General features: G+C 35.6%; 1 protein-coding gene across 2 annotated transcripts; it reads left to right on the plus strand.

Annotated features, from left to right (window-relative positions):
- Positions 1–1,203: 1,203 nt before the first annotated feature.
- Positions 1,204–23,149, plus strand: LOC104096848 (AP-2 complex subunit mu). Of its 2 annotated transcripts, none has more exons than XM_009603285.4 (13): positions 1,204–1,435; positions 13,524–13,701; positions 14,642–14,732; positions 16,036–16,130; positions 16,358–16,450; positions 16,541–16,589; positions 16,660–16,798; positions 18,568–18,684; positions 19,706–19,796; positions 19,898–20,040; positions 21,697–21,811; positions 22,673–22,717; positions 22,796–23,149. In XM_009603285.4, exons 1-13 carry the CDS (start codon positions 1,353–1,355, stop codon positions 22,874–22,876), a joined length of 1,320 nt encoding a protein of 439 aa, XP_009601580.1. In that variant the 5' UTR covers positions 1,204–1,352; the 3' UTR covers positions 22,877–23,149. The 2 variants fall into 2 exon arrangements, with proteins under 2 accessions (XP_009601580.1, XP_009601582.1); XM_009603287.4 differs by having other exon boundaries at positions 16,361–16,450.
- The last annotated feature ends 440 nt before the right edge of the window (positions 23,150–23,589 follow it).

Consider the following 23,589-nt stretch of genomic DNA (forward strand, 5'->3'; position numbering starts at 1 on the left):
ATGTAGTTGACAAAAGCATGATAGTTTAGGGGTTAGGGTATTCACTCATATAAAATTAAACAGAACTAATATTAAGTAATTAAGTAGTGGAATTTCGTAAGGGAAAAAAGGTCAAAAGTTATTCTTATAGTATTTGAAATTGCTCAAATTTACAACTAGCTATACTTTGGTTCTTTTTATACAAGTCAACCCTCTTTATAGCAACACCATTTATTCCGATATTTTTTGATTTTTATAATGAATGGCTGTTATAGACCTATAATAACATTTGACGTTTAAATATTTTTTGGTTGTTATAGATAAAAAGTATCCAAAAATCAATTATTATTATTTTTTTAATTATATATATAAAGGATAAGAAAATTATTCAAATTTAACTTCTCAAAAGATATGCATGTTTCACTAGTTAAATATTGAAGAAAGCTAATACATTATTAATAAATTCATAACTAGACGTACAAAGATTTAAATCCTAAGACAAACATTTTAAAGCTACCTAGAAAAATAGATTCTTTCAAGATTGATGGAAGAACTTTGTGATTGTAGCTTGTTTCGTAGATTTCATTCTCTTACTATCGATACAACACTTGAATTGGTGAAGATTCATGTCCAAATTTTCAGCAAACATGTATCCAATAGCTTTCCCTTGAAGACAATCTAATAGCTTAACAATTAAAGTTTCTATCTAAATATTTTTTGGAATTTGTCCAATGGAAAAGATATCACGTGTAAATCTTCAAATCGTATGCAAGATAGAAACATTGTTTAATAGGAAAGATTGTGTGCATATTTTTAGAATTATTATTAGTAATCTTAAAGATTCTATATGGTTGTTATAGAGGAGTAATTTTACATAGAGCGTTCTGCTATAAATACGACTATTGCTGTTAAAGGTAAAAGCTGTTATAGGTAAAATATAAGTTAAAAAATCTGTTTTGAAAAAAATTTAACTTTTATAGTGAATGACTGTTATACATGGATGCTGTTACACAGAGTTCTGATTATATTACATTAGCAAATTGTTTATGTTTGCCCTTGTCATTTCCGGAGCTCCACCTAAAATGAATTGCTCAATTTCGAATAGTGATTTGATAAATTTGACCTTTTACCTCTCTTAATAAATTAATTTTAAACCAGGTCAGACGAAAAGCACGTGCCGTCGTCTTCATTTCGTTGAAAGTAGAAAATACCGAAGACGGCGATTTAAGCTGGTCCAACTGGCGACATTTCTATCCTACCTAAGCATTTCAATAGTAATATCTAATTGTTCTTCCTACATTTTTATTCCCTTTCAATTGAAGAATTAGATCTGAGTTGGTCGAAGCTTCTAGATCCCTTTTGGTGTAGCAGCCATGCCTGTGGCTGCTTCAGCTGTATACTTCCTTAATCTCCGCGGCGATGTCCTTATCAACCGCCTCTACCGTGACGATGTCGGGTATGTTCCCCCACTTTCTCACGAATCAGTATATTGGATAATTCTATATAGAATTCTGATATCATTTACTGATTTGCTGAACTTGGAGAAGCAGTTGCTGATTTCTGTGTTGTATTGTGAAAAATTGATGTCTGAACATAGAGATCGACGTTGGATCTTAGAAAAAAAAAAAAAAACCATTACACCACCACTACTTTGTAGCAATGTATTGAGATTTTGTGTTAATATATATTTACATGTGCAAGTGTTTGGAACTCTCTAAAATGTTACTCCAGTTGTACTAATTTATCCGATAGTGTTTGACTGGGCATGGAGTTTTAGAAGGAAAAAAAGACTTTTGAAAGTTATAGTCCTAAACATGTCATAGACATTTATATGACTATGAATCATCTCATTCATTAGAGGTAAATGAGAAATTTAAAGTTACATTGTTCTAAATATAGCGATGTGTCATTCTTTGTGGGACATGCTAAAAAGGAAAGAATGTCGCTATATATATATATATATATATATATATATATATATATACATATTAAAAATAGATGCTAAAGGTAGTTTTGTAATCAACTATTCACCAAGAGATTGTAAATATTTATTTGTATAATTATTTTTTTCAAAAATATTTTTAATATCTTTGCTTGTAATAACTTCATTATCGATTTTTAATTTGAAAGGATTAGCTACTACTGAAGTATTTCCATAATTTGTTGAAAATCCGTGTGCCGGAGGAAGTTAAGAGGTGACTTCCTGTCCAGTAGAAGTTTTCCAAACTTTTGAAATGTTAACCGACTTAGAAAAAGGAAAATCTACTTGGTGATATTCAACATAAGCTTCAAATTAATTTATTCTTTAATGAAGTTTAAAGACTCATAGTAAATATTTTGGAGATCTTTTCTTTCGTTTCCTTGAAAATTCTGAAAGAACCAAGTTCTTTTGAAAATATTTTCATGTGAATAAAAATTTGTTCGGAGTTTGTCTTTATCAATTTGAAAATCTGTTTCCAAAACACCTAATTCAATTCCTAGGGCTGAGTAAGTGGGAGATTGCGGTTGTTCATAATTAACTTCTGTTGGAGGGGCTGTTTCTACAAAATATTTGGCTTGTGGGATCCTAGAGTCAAAATCAATAGTTTCGATCCTAGAAAGAAATGAAGATATTGAATGCCTAGCAAATTGAATTTCAGATTGTGCAGAAGAGGAACAGACAAAGGCTCTTTGACTAAGGGATCTCTGGAACAATGTTTTTGAGATCGAGAAGCGCAAAGAAGCGACAGGGGCTCGCCTCGCACGCTTCATTGAAGTGAAGCACAATTCTTAAAAAACATAATGTAAACCTTGCAAAGACACAATATAAATCATCAAAAAGTTCAATTTATATATAAGAAAAAAACATAATCAAATAAACTGAAAAATATAATATATATATATATATATATATATATATATATAATAATTAACTTTATAGACTGAAATACACATACAAATTAATAAATAAAGGCTAAAACACTAATCAAGAAGAATAAAAGGAAAAAAAAAATTGCGCTTGCCCAAGCTGTGAGCAGACGCCTGGGCGGGAACAAGAAGAAGAAAGAAGAAAGAAAAAAAGGAGAAGAAGAAGAAAGAAGAAAGAAGAAAAAAAGAAGAAAAATTACCTGGAGGATTGGAGAGGTCTTTGGCGACTTGAACCCTAGCAGCACTCAGCAACAATTGATTTTGGGAAGAAGAGAGAAATGGTCTTCACTTTGGTCTTAAGGGTCTGTTTTGTATAATAAAAAAATAGACCCAAACTTTTTTTTTTAAAAAAACTGACCCCTCTGAATAGAAGCGAGCGATTCTGCGCTTCTCGCTTCAAGGTCGCTTCGCGCTTTTTCGACTGGAGCGAGCGCTTCATGTGGTCGAGTTGCCTCAGGCATGGAAAAGTGAGCAGCCATCGCTTCGCGTCGCTTCTCGCTTAAAGCGATCGCTTCTTCGCTTTTTAAAACACTGCTCTGGAAGGAATGGATACAGATCCGCTAGAATATTGTTGGAGCTGAGAGACCGTAGTATTTTCTGGCTTCTCAGCCTGAGTAGCATCTTGAAACAACCAGTTTTGTGGTAGAGAAACTTGGCTCTAAGAAATGGGTTTTGGTATTGATAGATGAGATCTTTGTATATTTGTTTTGAAGAGAACACTTTCACTTTTATGGAGGGTTTTCATGGCTCCAGTATTAAAGGCTGAACTTATGGCTTTATACTGTATTCTATAAATAATGGCTACTGGTAGAGATCAAGTTTTGGTCTTATAGTTCGTTGTTTTGACATTAAGTCTTATAGAATCTAAGATATTTCTATCTTTGAGAGACATTGTAAAATTAGGAAAACAATCAAAGTAAATTGGATCGCTGCAAAGGCCGGTTTCTACCATTCCTAGGAGGGAATTATTGAAGTCTAGAAATCTTGAATTTCTAAGACAGAGGAGTAAAGACGTGTCTAGACCTTCTCTGGACAGAGGTCTAGCTACAATCTGCACTAAACCAAAATGGAGATAATTGTATTTTTGCCTATATTTTTCTATAGACTTAGGGTTTAAAAGTCTGATTTCCTCATGATCTCTTTCAAGAGGAATGATTTGCTCAATTGTTGAAATATGATTATCACTGGTTAAGGGCCATCGTGAAGTTAGGGATTTTCCGGTCATCAATTGATTGCTGCAAATCAGAAAAGCTAATTTCTTCGTTGAGTTTAGGATTGGTGTAGGATGATGAGGAGGAAGAGGAAGAAGTTGGAGAAGGGAAGGAATTTTTGGAAGGGGAAGAGAAAGGGTGGAAGAAAGCCATAGTCAGATCTGCAAGTAATTATGTGGAAAATTACAATAATAACTTTAATGCTTCCCGTTCTTGGTTCAAGAGACCATTGGGTTCCATAAGGATAATATTCAAGTTCTTAACTCAATATTATGTAGAAAAATTAGATCTAAAAATCAAATGTATGGATATATGTCTTCTATATATATAATAATTAAATCTAATTATTTTTTAAGAAGTTATTTAGGATGACTCAAAGGTTATAAATAACCTTCTGCAAGCCAACTGAGAATTAACATATCCATTTTTCTCGAAAAACTACTTACAGTGCAGATCTGGAAGGATCACAGTGCCAACCTTAAGAGATCTTCTTTAAAAAGTATAAGATTTAAGAAAGATATATAAAAGAAGCTATGTATTTACCATATAAGAGCAAGTTAGAAACAAGAATAATAATCCTTACTTCCCCCATGGCTCTGATACCAAGGGGACCAGAAGCGGAGCCCCTAAAAGATTAGGGGAAAAATAAAGAGAAGGAAGGACAGGAAACAAGTGACAATAATATAATTAAACCTGTAGAAGATACAGTTAGAGTGCAATAATTAAACTAGGCGGCAGAGCCGACCATATAAATAAAATGCAATAAAGTAAATTAGGTGGCTTAGCCAACCATAATGCAAGAGTAATATAAATATAAACTTAATTATTATTCAAACTGAAAAATTGATATTACAAGTTAAACACTTATAATAGTATGCTAGAGGGATTAAGCTCCAACAAATTCTAGAGATGAAGAGAATTCTTTCTCAAGTGGTAGTGTAGAGCAGTGTGTTATTACAAGTGATAGAGGGCTATTTATAGCCAAAAACTAAAACAAGATAGATTTTCCTAATGTCATTGATGATGTCATTAGGAGTAAGTGCTTGCTGATGTCATGGATGATGCCAGCTGTGATGTCAATATGTTGTCATGCTGATGTAATCCCTGATTGTTTTTTTCAGAAAATTAAATCGAGGTCTTTTTCTTCTTCTTCTTCTGATGATTCTTCTTCTGATGATTTTTCAGACGAAGATGCTCGACATTGTTGACTTGGAATTTGTGTCTTGATTTGTTCAAGAATTTTTTTCATTTGCTGAATAAAATCAAACTTGATGTTGGAACTGACTAGTTCTGTAGCTGCAATGGATTTTTGCTGTAAAAATAAAATTTGGGCAGCATCTGTTATAGCTAGATATTGTGGATGAGCCAAAAACCATTTGTCTACTGCTGGAACATAGGCTTCAGACGGATCCCAATTTTTATACCACTTGCAGTGGCCTTGGAGGGCTAACCACGGTAGTCCTTTGTGTCCTTCTGGCTTGTGGAAGGAAAAATTCTGGGAGTAGATCCACGGGATGTGAAATCTGTGAAAAAATTGGAGGAGTATGGGTATTTGTTGTTCACTAGAAAACCTGTGGCAAAAATAGTCATATCCTTCTTTTACTGGCGAAGAGAGAATTTCAACCTTATGTCCATAAGCAGGCCACCACCGATGCATAAACCACTGAGGGAATTCAGAGATTAATTGTTTAACAAGAGGATAAACCATAAATGATTTCCAAGTTGGTTTTGAAAGGTGAAAGCATTCATCCATGCTACCTGGCACTCATAATAATTATAAAATTGTGGATCAAAAGGCTGAGAAAGCTTTTTGTATTTAGCTGGATGTGTTCCAAAGTATTTTTGGTGAGATTATTGTGTTAAGCCACACCGTAGTATGTGTGACATATGACTGAGTCTGCGTATCTTTGTGGGGTTTAAACAAGCAAGATCTGGTTTCTGTGAGAATGAACTCATAGTATTTTTGGGTATGGTAAGCAGAATGTGGAACAGACTCAGTCATATGTCACACATACTACGGCGTGAATTAACAAAATAATCTCACCAAAAATACTTTGGAACACATCCAGCTAAATACAAAAAGCTTTCTCAGCCTTTTGATCCACAATTTTATAATTATTATGACTACCAGGTAGTATGGATGAATGCTTTCACCTTTCAAAACCAACTTGGAAATCATTTATGGTTTATCCTCTGGGATAAACAATTAACCTCTGAATTTCCTCAGTGGTTTATGCATCAGTGGTGGCCTGCTTATGGACATAAGGTTGAAATTCTCTCTTCGCAAGTAAAAGAAGGATATGACTATTTTTGCCACAGGTTTTCTAGTGAGCAAAAAATACCCATACTCCTCTAATTTTTCCACAGATTTCACATCCTGTGGATCTACTCCCAGAAGTTTTCCTTCCACAAGCCAGAAGGACACAAAGGATTACCGTGGTTAGCCCTCGAAAGCCACTGCAAGTGGTATAAAAATTGGGATCCGTCTGAAGCCTATGTTTCAGCAGTAGACAAATGGTTTTTGGCTCATCCACAATATCTAGCTATAACAGATGCTGCCCAAATTTTATTTTTACAGCAAAAATCCATTGCAGCTACAGAACTAGTCAGTTCCAATCAAGCTTGATTTTATTCAGCAAATGGAAAAAATTCTTGAACAAATCAAGACACAAATTCCAAGTCAACAATGTCGAGCATCTTCGTCTGAAAAATCAGAAGAAAAAGACCCCGATTTAATTTTCTGAAAAAATAATCAGGGATTTCATCAACATGACACATATTGACATCACAGCTGACATCAACAAGCACTTACTCCTCATGACATTAGGAAACACTATCTTGTTTTAGTTTTTGGCTATAAATAACCCTATATCACCCGTAAAAACACACTACTCTACACCACCACGTGAGAAAGAATTCTCTCAATCTCTAGAATTTGTTAGAGCTTAATCCCTTTAGCATACTATTATAAGTGTTTAACTTGTAATATCAATTTTTCAGCTTGAATAACAATTAAGTTTATATTTATATTACTCTTGCATTATGGTTGGCTAAGCCACCTAATTTACTTTATTGCATTTTATTTATATGGTCGGCTCTGCCGCCTAGTTTAATTATTGCACTCTAACTGTATGTTCTGTAGGTTTAATTATATTATCGTCACTTGCTTCTTGTTCTTACTTCTCTTTTATTTTCCCCCTAATCTTTTAGGGGCTCCGCTTCCGGTATGTATAGAGAGTGGTTAAATCACAACTACTATATCTAGAGGTAGCTAATGAATAGTAAATGAGACAATAATAAAAAGAACACCAGAAATTTATGAGGTTTGGCAAAGTTTAATTTTCTACCTAATCCTAGGATATAATCAACTCAAACATTATTTCACTCCAATAATACAAGTGAAATACTACAAGAGAGAAAGAAGACTTAAATGCCTTAGAAGGGAAATGACCTCAATAATGTCATGCATAACATCATATAGAGTGTGATCATGCAATGTAAATGCATTTACCAATTTTTTTCTAAAAAATAGGCTTCCAAATGTTCACACTAGTTCACATGGAATCTTGTCAAAGGTAACAAATCTCCATCTTGGCAAGATTCCGCATTTTCAATTTTCTCTCAATGAATTTTTTTGATTGTGTCTTCAACTTCAATCTTCAAAGTTCAATGTCGATCAAGTTCAAACAATGTTGAAATTTGATCGCAGTCACTACTTTCGTTAGCATATCGGCAGGATTGTCTGTAGTCCGAATTTTCTGCACCATGACTCCACCTTCTTCTATAATGTCTAGTATAAAGTGATACCGAACATCAATGTGCTTCGTCCTTGCCTGATAAACTTGGTTCTTTGCTAATTAAATAGCACTTTGACTATTACAAAATATTATGTTGATGCTTTCTTATCCAATACCAAGCTCTCTAAGCAACCCTTGAAGCCAGATTGCCTCTTTCACAACCTCCGTAATTTCCATGTACTCCGCCTCAGTGGTAGACAAAGGAACCGTTGACTGCAAAGTAGACTTCCAACTAATTGGTGCAATTGCAAAAGTGAAAACATAACCAGTAGTTGATCTAAGCTTGTCCAAATCACCCTCATGATTTGAGTCACAAAATCCAACCAAATACTGACTATCTTCCTACTCAAAAATCAATCCAACATCTACAATATTACGAATATACCGTAAAATCCATTTCACAGCTTGTCGATGCTCCTTTCCTGGATCATGCATATACCTACTTACAACTCCGACAACAAGTCTTGTGCAAACAATTGCATACATCAAGCTACCAACCACATTCGCATGTGATACTCTTGACATATACTCTCGTTCAGCTTCATTCTTCAGCGACATAGCAACACTAAGCTTAAAGTGAGGAGCAAGTGGAGTGCTAACCGACTTCGTGTTCTCATTCATGCTAAAACGATCTATTACCCTCTTCAAATATTCTTTCTGAGATAAACATAGCTTCTTTGAATGTCTTTTTTTTTTTTTGGTTATTAAGTTTTTTTGAATGTCTATCTCTTTTTATCTCCATGCCAAAGAATTTTCTTCGCCTCACTCAAATCCTTCATCTCAAACTCCTTTCTTAATTGAATATTCAACTTCTCAATTTCCTCTTGACTTTTGGAAGCTATCAATATATCATCAATGGATAAGAGAATATATATGAAGGATCTATCTTCAAGCTTGTGCAGATACACACAATGATCATATTTGCTTTTTTTTTTTGTACCTCTACCACAACATAATCTTGTCTAATTGTTTGTACCATTGTCTAGAAGATTGTTTCAATCCGTACAACGATTTAAGATTGCACACCATATTTTCCTTTCCAGCAATTTTGAATCCTTTTGGCCGAGTCATATAGATTTTCTCTCCCAAGTCTCCATGTAAAAATGCAGTTTTTACATCTAATTGAACTAGTTCCAAATTCAACTGTGCTACAAAAGCCAACAAAACTCTTATGGAGGAGTGTTTCACGACTGGAGAAAATACTTCATTATAATCATTTCCCTCCTTTTGAGTGTATCCTTTGGCCACCAATCTTGCTTTGTAGCGAACATCTTCTTGGTTAAGAAATTCTTCTTTCTTTGCAAATGCATCCAATTGCTTTCTTGCCCTTCGGAAGATTGGCCAGTTTCCATGTGCGATTCTGATGAAAGGACTGCATTTCTTTATTATCTTCTTTTGAACTTTGGACTACGTCTTTATAAGTGGTAGGGAATACCATCAGCTACAATTGAGGCTGCACACGCCACCATATCCATGAGACGAGCAGGTTTTCTTATTGTTCTTTTTGGCTTGCTGGTTGCTATTGATTCAAGTTGTTGTTGAGGTTCCTAGAGTTGGAATGTCCCTCTCAACTTGCTCTTCTCCCAGAAGAAAATCTTCTGTTGTTTCCTCGTTTTCTTCTTGTGTTGGGAAAATTAATTTTCCCTCGAACTCCACTTGCTTTGAAGCACTAACAGTTTGTTTGACATCTTCAACCGTTACCTTATCTGTTATGGCAGATTCATCAAAGGTCTGCTGAATATAATTTTTCTTGTTTCTGGACACCATAAGCGGTATCTTTTGACTCCAGAAGTAATCCCCATAACTATAGCTTTCTTTGCTTTGGGATCCAATTTTGATTCTTTCACATGATAATATGCAATTGAGCCAAATACATGTAAAAGAACTTAATCTTCGGCAGGTTTTCCATACCATTTTTCAAATGGTGTCTTGCCACCAATAGCAGCAGGTGGTAGATGATTAATGAGGTGGCATGCATATGTTATTGCCTCAGCCCAGAATTCTTTGTCCGAGCCAGCATTGAACAACATGCACCAAACTTTCTCCAGTAAAGTCCGATTCATGCGTTCTGCCACTCGATTCTGTTGTAGTGTATTTCTGACGGTAAAATGTCCTACAATGCCATCATCTTCAAAAATCTTATTGAAAGATCATATTTGTATTCTCCACTATTGTCTGTGCGAAGACGCTTGATCTTTCTGCCCGTTTGAGTCTTTATCATTGCCTTCTATTTGAGAAAATTCCCAATACCCCATCAATAGTTTTCATCGTATACACCCACGCTCTCAGTGAAAAGCCGTTAATAAAGGTTACAACATAGTGTTTCCCGCCTAATGAAGGTGTTTTGGAAGCACCCCAAACATCAGAGTGAACATAAGTATTATGGATAGTTGTTCCAAATTTAACCGTTGTGTTAAATTTGACAAAATTCCATGTGAGCTAATGTAAACATTTGGAAGCCTCTTTTTTAGAAAGAAATTGGTAGATGCGTTTTTCATGCATTTACATTGCATGATCACACTCTATGTGATGTCAGGCATGAGCATGACATTATTGAGGTCATTTCCGTTCTATAATGGCAAGGGTTTTGTTCATTTGAGAAAATACCTCACTTGCCTTCTCATCTTTTTAGGCATTTGAGTCTTGTTTTTCTCTTGTAGTATTTCAATTGTATTATTGGAATGAAATAAAGTTTGAGTTGATTGTGTCCGAGGACTAGGCAGAAAATTGAAATTTGCTGAACCTCGTAAATTTTTGATGTTCTTTTTATTATTGTCTCATTTACTATTTAATAACTATCTTTAGATATAATAGTTGTGATTTAATAACTCTTTATATATTCGGCTTCCGCTACACCTTATTTGTTTCCCCTTGACACAATGCTCAGAAAACTCCAAGTTGCAAGTCTTTACTCCTTTTAACAATCCTTAATCTGATAAAACTTTCAAGGATTTTCCTCCGGCATGTCCTAAGCGCATGTGCCATAGCTTGGTCGCTTCTGCCTCCTTGTCATCACTGGATCTCACTGTCACTGTCCCAATAACTGTACTACTGTGATGGTGGTACATGTTATTGTTTCTCCGAATTTCCTTCATTACCACCAGTGCACCAGAGCATATTCTCATCACCCCATTTTCTGCTACGACTTTGAACCCTTTTGACTTTATGGCACCTACAAAAATGAGATTTTTCTTCAAATTCGATACGTATCGAACATATGTTAATGTTCTGATCAATCCATCATGGTTCCTAAATTGGATTGAACCCATACCACATGTAGGAAGATGATTGTTATTTGCAGTGTGAATAACTCCACATTCTCCTTCTTGAAAATTAACGAACCAGTCCCGGTTGGAACACATATGATAGCTACAAGCTGATCCATCTGCCATATGTCAGATAGTTTGAATGGCTCTGTTGTAACTAGTGAGAAATCTGTCGTCACAATCAACTACATTTGTATCCATGATAGCCTTCCCATTGTTAGGGTTGGCCTTGTTTTTCAACTTCGGACAGTCTTTCTTCCAGTACCCCTTTTGCCGAGCAAAAGGCACTTTCATCTTTGTTGAGTCTCCCTTTTCGTCTTCTTGAGCCGAGGGTCTACGGGAAACAACTTCTCTACTCTCTCGGGGTAGGGGTAAGGTCTGCGTGCACTCTACCCTCCCCAGACCCCACTTGTGGGATTTTACTGGGTTGTTGTTATTTGTTTATAACTATACAAGGCAGAAGAGATACTTCATCATTTCCATGAAGTAGAGTAGTTTCGAGGTGCTCGTACTCATCGGGAAGTGAACTTAACAACCAGAGGCAGACCCAGGATTTGAAGGTCGCGAGTCCACTTTTTGATTCAAATATAGAGCGTCCACTATTAATATATTACTATTTTTTAAAGACATATATATGTATACATGAAATTTTTGCCGAAGTTTACGGGTGCCGGTGACCCCTCTACCCTCCCCAGACCCCACTTGTGGGATTTTACTGGGTTGTTATCTATTTATAACTATACAAGGCAGAACAAACTTCTTTGGGAGATACTTCATCATTCCCATGAAGTAGAGTAGTTTCGAGGTGCTCGTATTCATCGGGAAGTGAACTTAACAACCAGAGGCACACCCAGGATTTGAAGGTCGCGGGTCCACTTTTTGATTCAAAAATGGAGCGTCCACTATTAATATATTAATATTTTTTAAAGACATATATGTATACATGAAATTTTTGCCGAAGTTTACGGGTGCCGGTGACCCCTCTATCTATTGCATAGGTCCGCCTTTGTTAACAATATTAAGGTCATATCTCCATCACTAAAAGTCACGTCCGTATTCTGCAAATCTGTTGCCAACTTATTAAAACTAGTGATATGATCATTCATTGTAGTATCATGAATATATGTGAAGCGTAACTGTCTTTTGTCATGTAAAGTTTATTTTGACTGTTTTTCTTCGAGAATTTATCCTCCAATGCATTCCACAATTTACTTGCAGAAGTTTCCTTCGTGTATGAATACTTGTGTTCTTTTGCAAAGTAAGATTGAATGGTACCACAAGCAACACAGTTGATAATCTTCCAGTCTTTCTCTCCTATATTATCTGGTTTCTTTTCTTCTATGATAATATCTGGTCCTTGTTGGAAAAGGACATCAAGAACCTCGGCTTACCGCATACCGAAACGTCCTGCCCGTCAAAAATTTCAACTGCAAATTTCGAATTTGACATAATTCTTGTCATAAGCGAAGATGCCAATGATGTATCACTGACACCGGATGTGGATTATTCATTTTTCTTGTTTCCCATTTTTGCTACAAATACTATTTATTAGCTGACACTATAGAACACCAAGGTAATTCTTTTCCAGTTGTGGGAGTTCAGACTGTGCTGCAACCACATAGCATACTCAAACAGAACCTTGGCCTTGATACCGATTGTTGCAGAAGCCGAATATATAGAGAGTGATTAAATCACACAACTACTATATCTAAAGGTAGCTAATAAATAGTTAACGGAACAATAATAATATAAAAAAAAACTCCAAAATTTACGAGGTTCGGCAAAATTTAATTTTCTGTCTAGTCGTCGGGCACAAAACTCACACTTTATTTCACTCCAAAAATACAAGTGGAATACTACAAGAGAGAAAGAAGACTTAAATGCCTTAGAAGATGAGAAGGCAAGTGAGAGGTATTTTTTGAAATGAACAAAACCCTTTCTATTTATAGAAGGGAAATGGCCTCAATAATATCATGCATGGCATTACATAGAGTGTGATCATGCAATGTAATTGCATGAAAAATGCATCTACCAATTTCTTTCTAAAAAAGAGGCTTCCAAGTGTTCACACTAGTTCACATGGAATCTTGTCATATATATATTTGAACTCATCGCCTCAAAGTAGCAGTTGCACAGTGATAAATAACTTTTACTTGCTCCATCTTTCTAGTTACCATTTTAATTACTGATAATTATGTTTGTGCAGTAAACCATAGTATCTTGTCTTTAGCTTCTATACTTTATATTCTTTTTTTTCTAATTAGATGTGTACTGAAGTCCATCATGATCCTGTAAAAAATAAAGAAGTCAATTGCAATATAAGCATGACCTTCTCATTAAACTGTGAGCTTTGATTTAAGCAGGGGTAATATGGTAGATGCCTTCCGGATGCATATAATGCAGACAAAAGAACTTGGGACATGTCCTGTCAGGCAGATTGGAGGCTGCTCTTTCTTCTACATGAGAATCAGCAATGTCTATATTGTGATTGTAGTTAGCAGCAATGCAAATGTCGCATGTGCATTCAAGTTTGTTGTTGAGGTAACCTCACCCTCTAAATAATTATGGTTTGTAAGATATTATGTACTTGCATACTTTTTGAAGATTTGATCTCTGGAAGTGATGTTTTTCTTCTTTTCATATAAGCTTTCAGAAACATTTTGCGTAAATGCAGGGGGTACATTTTTGCTATGTGCACATCAGGTTGTTTATATTTGACAGCAGCATTTTGTTGGATAAATATCTGGAGTACTTTTTTCCTTTTTATCTGTTTTTTACCCTTGACTACTTGCTTTATTTCTGTAGGCTTGTACTACCTTTCTTTCAACGATAATAAGAGCTTATAATAGCCTTTAATTATATTAAAAGAAACCATTTGCACATTATAAATTTTTCTATTTTATATATCTGAAGACTGAAGCATTGCAGAACACCAGAACCCACTTTCTTAGTTTCCAAACCTTTGGATAAATAGAATTAGGCCCATCGTCCCTAAATATACACATTTTCAAACCGATAGTGTGGCTTAACAGTTACTGAAGTGTGTGAAAACCATGGGAAACTAGGTTCAGATCCCAACATGAATAAAACACGCTAGTTGATATCTTCTCATCTGCTTAAGCCAAGGCTTGGTGGGGAGAGTTACCTGGCACCTACAATGGTGAGAAGTAGCAGGTATTCATTTGAATGATGGTGCGTGCAAGCTGGCCCTAATACCACCATTTTAAAAAAATATCATACATTTTCAACTCTCCAGAGAAGCATGCATGTAATTTCATATGAAATGGAGAAGGGGAGCATAATGTTATAACTATGATTTAATATCCTAAATGTGTGCGTTCTCCTTGTCACTGTTACAATTCTTTCTTTTTTATAACTGGTATGATGAATGTGCCAGAATTTGTAGGTACTGGAATTGAATTCTAGTGTATTCTAGTTGTCTTTACTCCTTTTGACAACTTTCTCTTTGATTCTCATGTAGGCTGTTGCACTATTCAAATCTTATTTCGGCGGCGCTTTTGATGAAGATGCCATTCGTAATAATTTTGTTTTAATCTATGAGCTTTTGGATGGTAAGCCATCTGGAGATTAATTAATTTTTTACATTTTATCTAAAAGTTTGATCAAGGAAAGCCTTTCCGTATTACTTAACACGTATGAGGAAAAGAATCCTCTGTAGTAATTGACTAATTGTGATATATAGTAATGTGATATGCATATTTTTTACTCTCTGTTAGCTAATTGCAAGTGATGTTGATTTCTCATGTGTAATTGTTTCCCCCCTTTACCCACTTCGTTATGTTTGAGAGGAAAGGCTGTAGATTTAATTATAACTGGATAGAGTCCAGCTATGGCCTATGAGGATACATAGTCCAGCTTTTGAGCTTTCAGTATCAAAAGCTATGGCCTATGAGGATACATAGAAAGCAAATTAAAGGTGAGGCCAATTTGGATACCTAGTCCTCCTCTTCAATTAAATGCTGGCTAATTGGTGATGTGGTTTTTAACGCAAATTAAAGGTGAGGATAACATACACGCTAGCAAGGAGCTGTTGTTTTAATGGTTACCATTTGTTTGCTTGAACATGGGGTTTGTATGTTTATACTGCGACAAAGAAGAGATACTGGAGAGAAAGCAGTGGTTTAGGGGGCATGTGTCTGATGGGGTACTTGACTGTTGGGAGAAAAGAAGAGAAAAAGGAAGAAGAGAATCTACCCAAAGAAGGTCAAAAAGGGTATGTGCTGGAGGATGTCTGGGCAGAGGGTCTTGATATTGTTGGTAGTGGCTAGGAGGAGGAGGAAGAAGAAGATGATGAAGAGATGTAAAAACGAAAAACCTTGCCCTACTAAGACAACATGGAACTAGAACCTTCACAGCAATGTCCCTTAGCCCAGTTGTTACTCCTCTTTTTATAGGGGAATGACAATTTAGTCATTTGCCTCAAATCTGGCAGGCAGATTGTGATCCCAATTGGGATTGCCTCCATTGGGATGACAATACCAAAATCTGGATCTTCATAAGAAGAAAACAAACTCAGATAGAATAATCCAATTTGGTCTAATTTTGAATGCTACCCAAGGGCAGATGAATTCTGTCTTTGCCTAACCGGAGGCTAATCTGGTATAGGAAATGAGCCCTTACTATATCCATTCTTATTTGTTCCACTCATGCACATCTTAAGACTTCTTTTGTCAGTTCTTTGTTTATTTGGAATCTGACAACAAATGACAACCGTCTATCGAAAGCTAATTACTTATATCTCTATAAATCTGATAATCATTCGTCATAAGCCACAAAGTTTAATGTTCAGATACTTTCATATACCTATATAATGTGCTTTATAAATTGATTTTCCTTAATTTGTATACATTACAGAGATAATGGACTTTGGTTACCCTCAAAATCTTTCACCTGAAATCTTGAAGCTTTATATTACTCAGGAAGGGGTTCGCTCACCCTTTTCATCTAAGGTTAGTTGTCTCTCTACTTGCTGTCGTAGCATCAGAATAATAGTGTAGAGTTTTTTTATCTCTTTGGTTTTGCTAAAAAAATACATTGATGAGATAACCCCCCCCCAACCCAACCCAACCCATCACAACAAAAAAAGGGGTACATAAGAGAGTGATATAGCAAAGAGAAATATTTATTATTATACGGATAACGCTATTGATTTCTTCTTCTCATGCACAAAACACAGCAGCCTTTAGATAAGCCAGTTCCAAATGCAACATTACAAGTCACGGGTGCTGTTGGTTGGCGCAGGGAGGGTCTTGTTTATAAGAAGAATGAGGTGGTTTTCTCTGTTCGCTTCTTGAATATTTTCTTTTGTTCTCTTATCTGCTCGATTTCTGAAATTAATTAGGGTTTATATGTTTGACAGGTGTTTCTGGATATCGTGGAAAGTGTTAATCTGCTTATGTCTTCAAAAGGTATAAAGTTCTTGTGTGCCTTGTTGAATGCTTTTTTGTTTTCAGTTTTACACTAACATGACAATTATAGGTAGTGTGCTCCGCTGCGATGTAACTGGGAAAGTTCTCATGAAATGCTTCCTTTCTGGAATGCCTGATTTGAAGTTGGGGTTAAATGATAAAATTGGCCTTGAGAAAGAGTCTCAGCTTAAATCCCGTCCAACTAAGAGGTAGCTTCTGAATACTTGTGTCTCATTCACAGAAATTATGTCTGCGGAATTTGCTTCTTGAGCTACTTGTTTCAGTAGGGTTCACTTAAGTATTTTCCAAATTAGGTTATTGTGTACACTTCCATTGGTTTTGTGAAGAAAGTTGAAGATTTTAGCTCGTCAGAAACTAGATTTCCTCAAAAAGGAAAGAATGAATTGACGTATTTCTTTGTCATTGAATCTAATTGGAACAGCAGTATTATGCTCAATAAGGAAACAGGGATGGGTTGTTCAAGAGAATTAAAACGAATTTTCTGGATGTGGAAGGTTCATGAAACTCTCCCACTGGCGCAAGTTTTATTTTGGTTAAAAAGGTTAAGATTTTATTAATTAAGTACCAAGAAGTATTTATAAGAGTACATCAGAAGAGAGGTCTTCCTTCGATATATTGAAGGAATAGATACAACATTCTTCTTACACCAATAAAGACTCTTACAACATCTAGATTTTACATTTGCAATGTCATCGCTCTTATCATTACAAAATCTATTATTCGTCTCTAGCCAACTATTCCAGAAAATGCAAGTAGGAGCTGCATTCCAGTAGTGCTTGCTTCCCCTAGCAAATGGCTGTGCATACCAGCTGCATAAAGTAAGTTTTGTACTTCCTGACGAAGCCCCTGGACTCCAAAAATGCTCAGAAATGCTGACCAAATTTGCCTGGTAAAACTGCAGTGTAGTAGATGATTCATTGATTCATTAGCCTCTTCATGTAAAAAGCATCTATTGCACATATTACTTCATTAAAAAAAGCATCTATTGCACATAGTGAGACCCCTTTTCTGTAGATTGTCATGGGTTAAACAAGCTTCATGAGTGACTTCCAGATTTTTTTCCCATGCTTCATGAGTGACTTCCAGATTATCTTCCATGGCCAACATTTTCATGGATTCTAGCCATTTTTCTTTAACAGGCTTTTATGGCATTCCTTGACCTTCCACAACAAAGAATCACCCACCTGATCATCAAGAGAATCAGGTTCCAGCTTTTGAATTAAGTCATTTATGCAATCAAACTCCTAGTCATACAAGTTCCTTCCTAAATGAATGTTGCATCCCCCTTTGGAATAGCAATCATCCAAAGAACGATCCTTGTTAGAGATGATTGCAGAAAGATCTGGAAATTGCTCCACTAGAGGAGTGTCATCCAGCCACCTATCTGACCCTGTTCAACATTGCTTCTGAGTGATAAACGTTAATTGTGAGACCACAAGACGGATCTTTAGGTGATATGTACATTATGTGGCCTACACGGGATGTTATGGGATGATCTGGAATATCTAAAGAAAAATCATACATGCTTCTTGTACCGTTAATGAAATGTAAAGTTTATATATTTTTTTCACCATCCCTAAGGTACAAAACATACAGATGGTAATAGTAATTGCCTAAGAAGTTGGCCAGGGACCATAAATAAGATTTACCTGATGACATAATCTTACAAGTACCAGAACATCGGTTTCTAGTGCTTCCAAGCATGTTTTCATAATTTTCAGAATGTTTGTCTTCGATGTGATACCTCTGTAACTAAAACAGTAAACTATGCCCTTAAATGTGGGACTGCTTCTTTCAGTTCTTCCATTTTCTGCAGAGTCAAGGCTTACTTTCTAGTCTCTTCAAACATCTTAGTATGTAGCTTTCTCAGTTTGGCCTTCATGTTAGTTTCAGCCGCTTTATGGTACCATTTTGTGTTGCTTACCAGCATGATGCATTGCTCTACTTCTCTGTGCAGCGGAAAAACTATTGAGCTCGATGATGTTACTTTCCACCAATGTGTAAATTTGACAAGATTCAATTCAGAAAAGACTGTCAGCTTCGTACCACCAGATGGTGAATTTGAACTGATGAAGTAAGTTCATACTTCTTTCAGTACATGGTTGTTTTTAGGCTCTGTTTTTATTATCTTTATTATCTTCTCAAGATGGAAGGCGGAGTTTGTGGCTCTTCATTTATCCTTGTAGACCAATGCTAAATATCCTTGGATATTTTGCTGATGTCACAGTGAATGATGATTTACCTTTAACATCTTAATATCAAGTTTGAGTAAGCATTAGAAAAAATTATCGACTTTTGAGTATTTGTCCTTTGAGTTTTTATGCAATAGTGAGGTTGGAAGTTTACTACAGTCAGGTAGAATCACAAAGTATGCTGATCAAGCTTCCAAGATATCGAATTTCTGCTCCCTCGTTCCATCTGCGCATTCTATTTCCCTTCTTCAGACATCTCGAACTTTACTTTATTTCTACAAAAGATGATCATTTGTACACCATTCACAAGTTTTTACAATTTTAAATCTAAACTACGTTGTGCTCTTTTGTCCGTGAAGTACTTTACAGAAAAAATTGAACATAACCATTACCAAAATAATAGGAAAGCAAAACTAATATGTACATATAATATTTAATTGCCTCTGTAATCGGTTTTCTAAATTTCCCTAAATTGGAAATTGTACATCTTATTGTATACAGAAATAATTGTGATGCTTCCTATTTTGTTGAACAGAATGTCCAAATAAATCAAAAGTATCTAGTTTCACCTCCATTTTTTGATGAAATTTTTATATGTTTCCACTTATAAGTGATGATGTATGTTCCACACTCTCAGTGGAAAGTTATTAGTTTACATTTTGAAAGCTTGAATAGCCTAAAGGTTACTCCGCTTGAAACTATTGAACGGATTAATTCTTTAATTTCCCGGAAATCTTTGTTTACTAGTGTCATCTTTTATGTAATGGAGCAAGTTATAATGTTTGTGAATAATATGTACATATTGGCCACTTGGTTTAAGATAAATGGCAGTTAATTTTTTACACATACCAGGCATACCTTTCCATTGAATATGTAATGTTATAAATTCTTTTTTTTCCTCAGGTACCGGATTACTGAAGGAGTAAATCTTCCTTTCCGCGTATTGCCAACAATCAAGGAATTAGGTCGTACACGAATGGAAGTGAATGTTAAGGTTTGTTGCTCTTCTTTCAATATAGAATGGAATTCAATTTGAAACATTGCGTCATGTTGATATTTATTTATAATTTGCTAATGGGATTTATATTTTTTCAGGTTAAGAGCGTGTTTGGTGCGAAAATGTTTGCTCTTGGAGTTGTCATTAAAATTCCGGTGCCAAAGCAAACTGCAAAAGCAAGCTTCCAGGTGACATCAGGGAGAGCAAAGTACAATCCATCCATTGACAGTTTGGTCTGGAAGTGAGTACGCAGTGGTTTTATCTTGTTTGGCATAATCCTAAAGCTCTATTGGACATTATTCTTAAAGACATTGATACACTTTATGCATTAGGACCTCAGCTGCATGTGAATCGAACTTCTAATATCTACTCATTGGCTTAGCAAATCCGTATATATTATTTGGATTTGATTTAGTAATTAAGTATCTGATTAAAATGCAGCCTTGCTTGGTTGGGATTTGATGAAACCCTGACTCTTTATCAGTTACAAAAAATTAAAATTTAGAATAAATGGAGGGGGTATTGAAGTGCCTTATGGCCCTTATATCCACAAGCCAATATCAGGATAAGGCATCTGCTTGCTTTTTACCATATACACAACAACGTACCCAATGTAATACCACAAGTGGGGTCTGTGGAGGGTAGTGTGTACGCAGACCTTACCTCTCTACCTTGTGCAGGTAGAGAGGCTGTTTCCGATAGACCCTTGGCTCAACATTATAAATGAGGGGATGACTCCTTTTACCATACATCAGATGTTATAGATGGACATCTGCTTGCTTAAATGCTTGAATGAGTGGACTAAATTTAGCACTTTCTTCGGTTCCTATAGATGATCTACAGATGCCTTAGCCTTTATTTTTACTAATGGAGCTAGTGCTTACGGAGTCGCAGCCAATTTCACGATCTGAATCGTACTCAACAGTCAGCAGAGTTGTAATCCCATCGGTAAAGCTCTCATAGACCAAGGCAGAGATTGGACTCAGCTATCATGTGGTCCATTATCAAGATGATGTATAAATTGCAATTTTTAAAAATCTTTCATACCTTCACTTGTTAGTACTCTTTTTTTTTTTTTTTTTTTTTACTGTGGCATTTGCTGCCATTAGTCAATGAAAGAATATATTTTCTGTCCAATCTTATAAATGTTTTGCTCAATAAAATCTCTTGAAATTTTTTCACCATATTCTTGTTACTAAAGTGACAGCATTACAAAAGAGACAGTGTGTGCTTCAGAGTAATCCATTTTGTTCAAAGTTCAAACTGGAGGCAATTGAAATCTTTTGTCTGTGGATGGAAATGTTTAGCTTAGAGTGTGCCGTGCAGTATGTCGTGCAGTTATGTGTTTTTTATGTCTGCAAGTGCATGATTGCTTGCTCATATGATTCTTTCCTTTCCTTTCAACAAGTAGAATTGCATACACTTCATCTAAGCAAATTTATTTATGCTTGAAAGTTAAAAAGCAGATGTTCTCTACCTTGTGGCTTCTAAACGGAATATTGTCCCTAGTTCTTCAAGATAACATAATCCAGTAAAAGGTGGATCGTTGATTAGCTCTTGTGTTTATATAGTAGCGAGTAACTTAATTGCTCATTTTGTGTGACAAATTTGTTTTTCTTTTTCCTTTTCCCTTTCAGTTTCTCCCTTTTATCGTTTATATTGTAATGTATCCCTAATTTCAGTTTCTCGATTGTAAAATGGCAGAGATGTGGAGTACATGCAAATGTTCTCTTCCATTTTGCCACTGATCCAAGATATATTATTGTGAACACTATTTACTTGTGTATTGACTGTTTTATGTATTCATTAAAAGGATGCCAGCTATACTTTCTACCTTCTTCTGCAATTTATCTGGTTTCTAGTGGATTGAATCTTCAATATGGGTTTCTTGTTGCAGGATAAGAAAATTTCCTGGTCAAACTGAGTCAACATTGAGTGCTGAAGTGGAGTTGATTTCAACAATAGCAGAGAAGAAGTCCTGGACTAGGCCACCAATTCAGATGGAATTCCAGGTGACTGATGTTTTTTTTTGTGGGTGGGTAGGTGGGTTTGGGGGGGGGGGGTATTCACTTGGTTGATGATGGGATGTATTTCCTGGCATTAATGGTTATCGTTTTTGGAGAGCAGGGGGCCTGAAAGTATAAGAATTTTGGAATTAGATGCAAATGGCCTTGCCTAATGCTTAAAAAACATATTCAAAGGACAATTAGGAATATAAGACTGCTATTAAATGTTGTACATTATCATCGTCACTATATTTGCGACTGCGTACTTTCTTGCGACAAAAGTTGGAGGATTTTGGCTATCTAGCCTTGTGGAAATGTTATACTAGCCAAGCTTACTGGCTGATTGGAGGAGAATACCTTCACTTGGTAAGAAGGGAAGGGAAAATAAAGGAAGGAAATGTGAGATAATTTCATTTTTTTTTCTTTGTTAGATTGAAAAGATAGTGGGAGGGAAGAAAAATCTGGAAGCTTTTCTTCTCATTAATCAAGTTGGACTAAGAGAAATTTGACATTGTTCTACATTTAATTTTCTTTCTAGTTACTCTTTGATTGAAAGGGTATGTTGTTGTTGTACTTTTTCTTTCTGTTTTTTTATCTTCCAATCGAGGGTGAGTAGATTATTACGAATAGAAGTGGTAGTGCAGTTTGACTCATTACTAGGAAGGAGCTTTATGGGCACTCATGTCTTTGCTGACCAAAATCCGCATAACAATAAGAAAATGTAGAATTGTATAGCAGGATCTTATTCACAGTCAGTTATGGCACTGATTAGGATTATTTAACCTTTGAAATTTGTTGGGTTTCTTTGTTTCTGTCATGGTTAAACTATTGGTTGCAGATGAATGACCCAGTCCTTATTCATTGCAGGTTCCCATGTTTACAGCATCTGGATTGCGAGTACGTTTCCTCAAGGTATGCGTGCCAAACTTGCAATTAACTTGGGACTTTTTATTGGGTTGAGATGCCGCTTCACCTAGTAACTGTCTGCAGGTATGGGAAAAGAGTGGCTACAACACAGTTGAATGGGTTCGCTATATCACAAAAGCTGGCTCTTATGAGATTAGGTGCTGAATAAATAAGTAAGCTGATCTAGTTTATAGGATCAGAATTATGGAAGTCCAAGGTATAGTGGCACCATTTTGCTATGCTGGAAATGCAACTTATGCATCTATTATGAGGGCTTTTAAACACGGTTTGTCTATAGTATATTTGGTGTTTGAAATTTATTATTTTGTTGTACAGGTTAGTTCTTTACGAGGACTAAGAAAAGGTTTCATTTCCATTCTATTTGTATATTTGACATATGCTCCCTTAAGAAAATATTTCTTTTCCTTTTTTGATCAATGGAGCGACGAAAACCATCGGAGATGAGTACAAATATAAAAATACTAGGTAATTTCTTTATGTGCCTAAAACTTGGTGGGCAGAGTTGTCTAGTACCTATGAATTATGATGGTGGAAGATAGCAGTTACTCAATATTCAAGTGCGCGCAAGTGGGACTAAACATCATAGTTATAAAGGAAGTACCTTTTTCTTCTGTACGGAAAAGATGAATTGCCTGAATGGATTTGAATCTGGTGTTTGTTACCTGGTATTCACCACAATTTCTTTCAAACAATTCAAATTCAATGGGTTTTGGCGTCAATAAGATGCGGGATGATTGATGGAGTATATTTAAGATATACTCCATCAATCGAGGAAATTTCCGAAGATATATGTGGAAGTTATATGTGTCCCACCTCCTTTTTCGTAAGAATAAGGAGTTTTTTCAATTAAACTAACA

The sequence above is a fragment of the Nicotiana tomentosiformis genome, chromosome 6 (assembly GCF_000390325.3).
Source record: "Nicotiana tomentosiformis chromosome 6, ASM39032v3, whole genome shotgun sequence".
Classification (NCBI taxonomy): domain Eukaryota; kingdom Viridiplantae; phylum Streptophyta; class Magnoliopsida; order Solanales; family Solanaceae; genus Nicotiana; species Nicotiana tomentosiformis.

Coding starts and splice junctions, on each gene's coding strand:
- LOC104096848 (XM_009603285.4), top strand. CDS start 1,353: ATGCCTGTGGCTGCTTCAGCTGTATACTTCCTTAATCTCCGCGGCGAT. Junction 1,436..13,523: donor CTCTACCGTGACGATGTCGG/GTATGTTCCCCC, acceptor TGATTTAAGCAG/GGGTAATATGGTAGATGCCT. Junction 18,685..19,705: donor GGTGAATTTGAACTGATGAA/GTAAGTTCATAC, acceptor TTTTTTCCTCAG/GTACCGGATTACTGAAGGAG.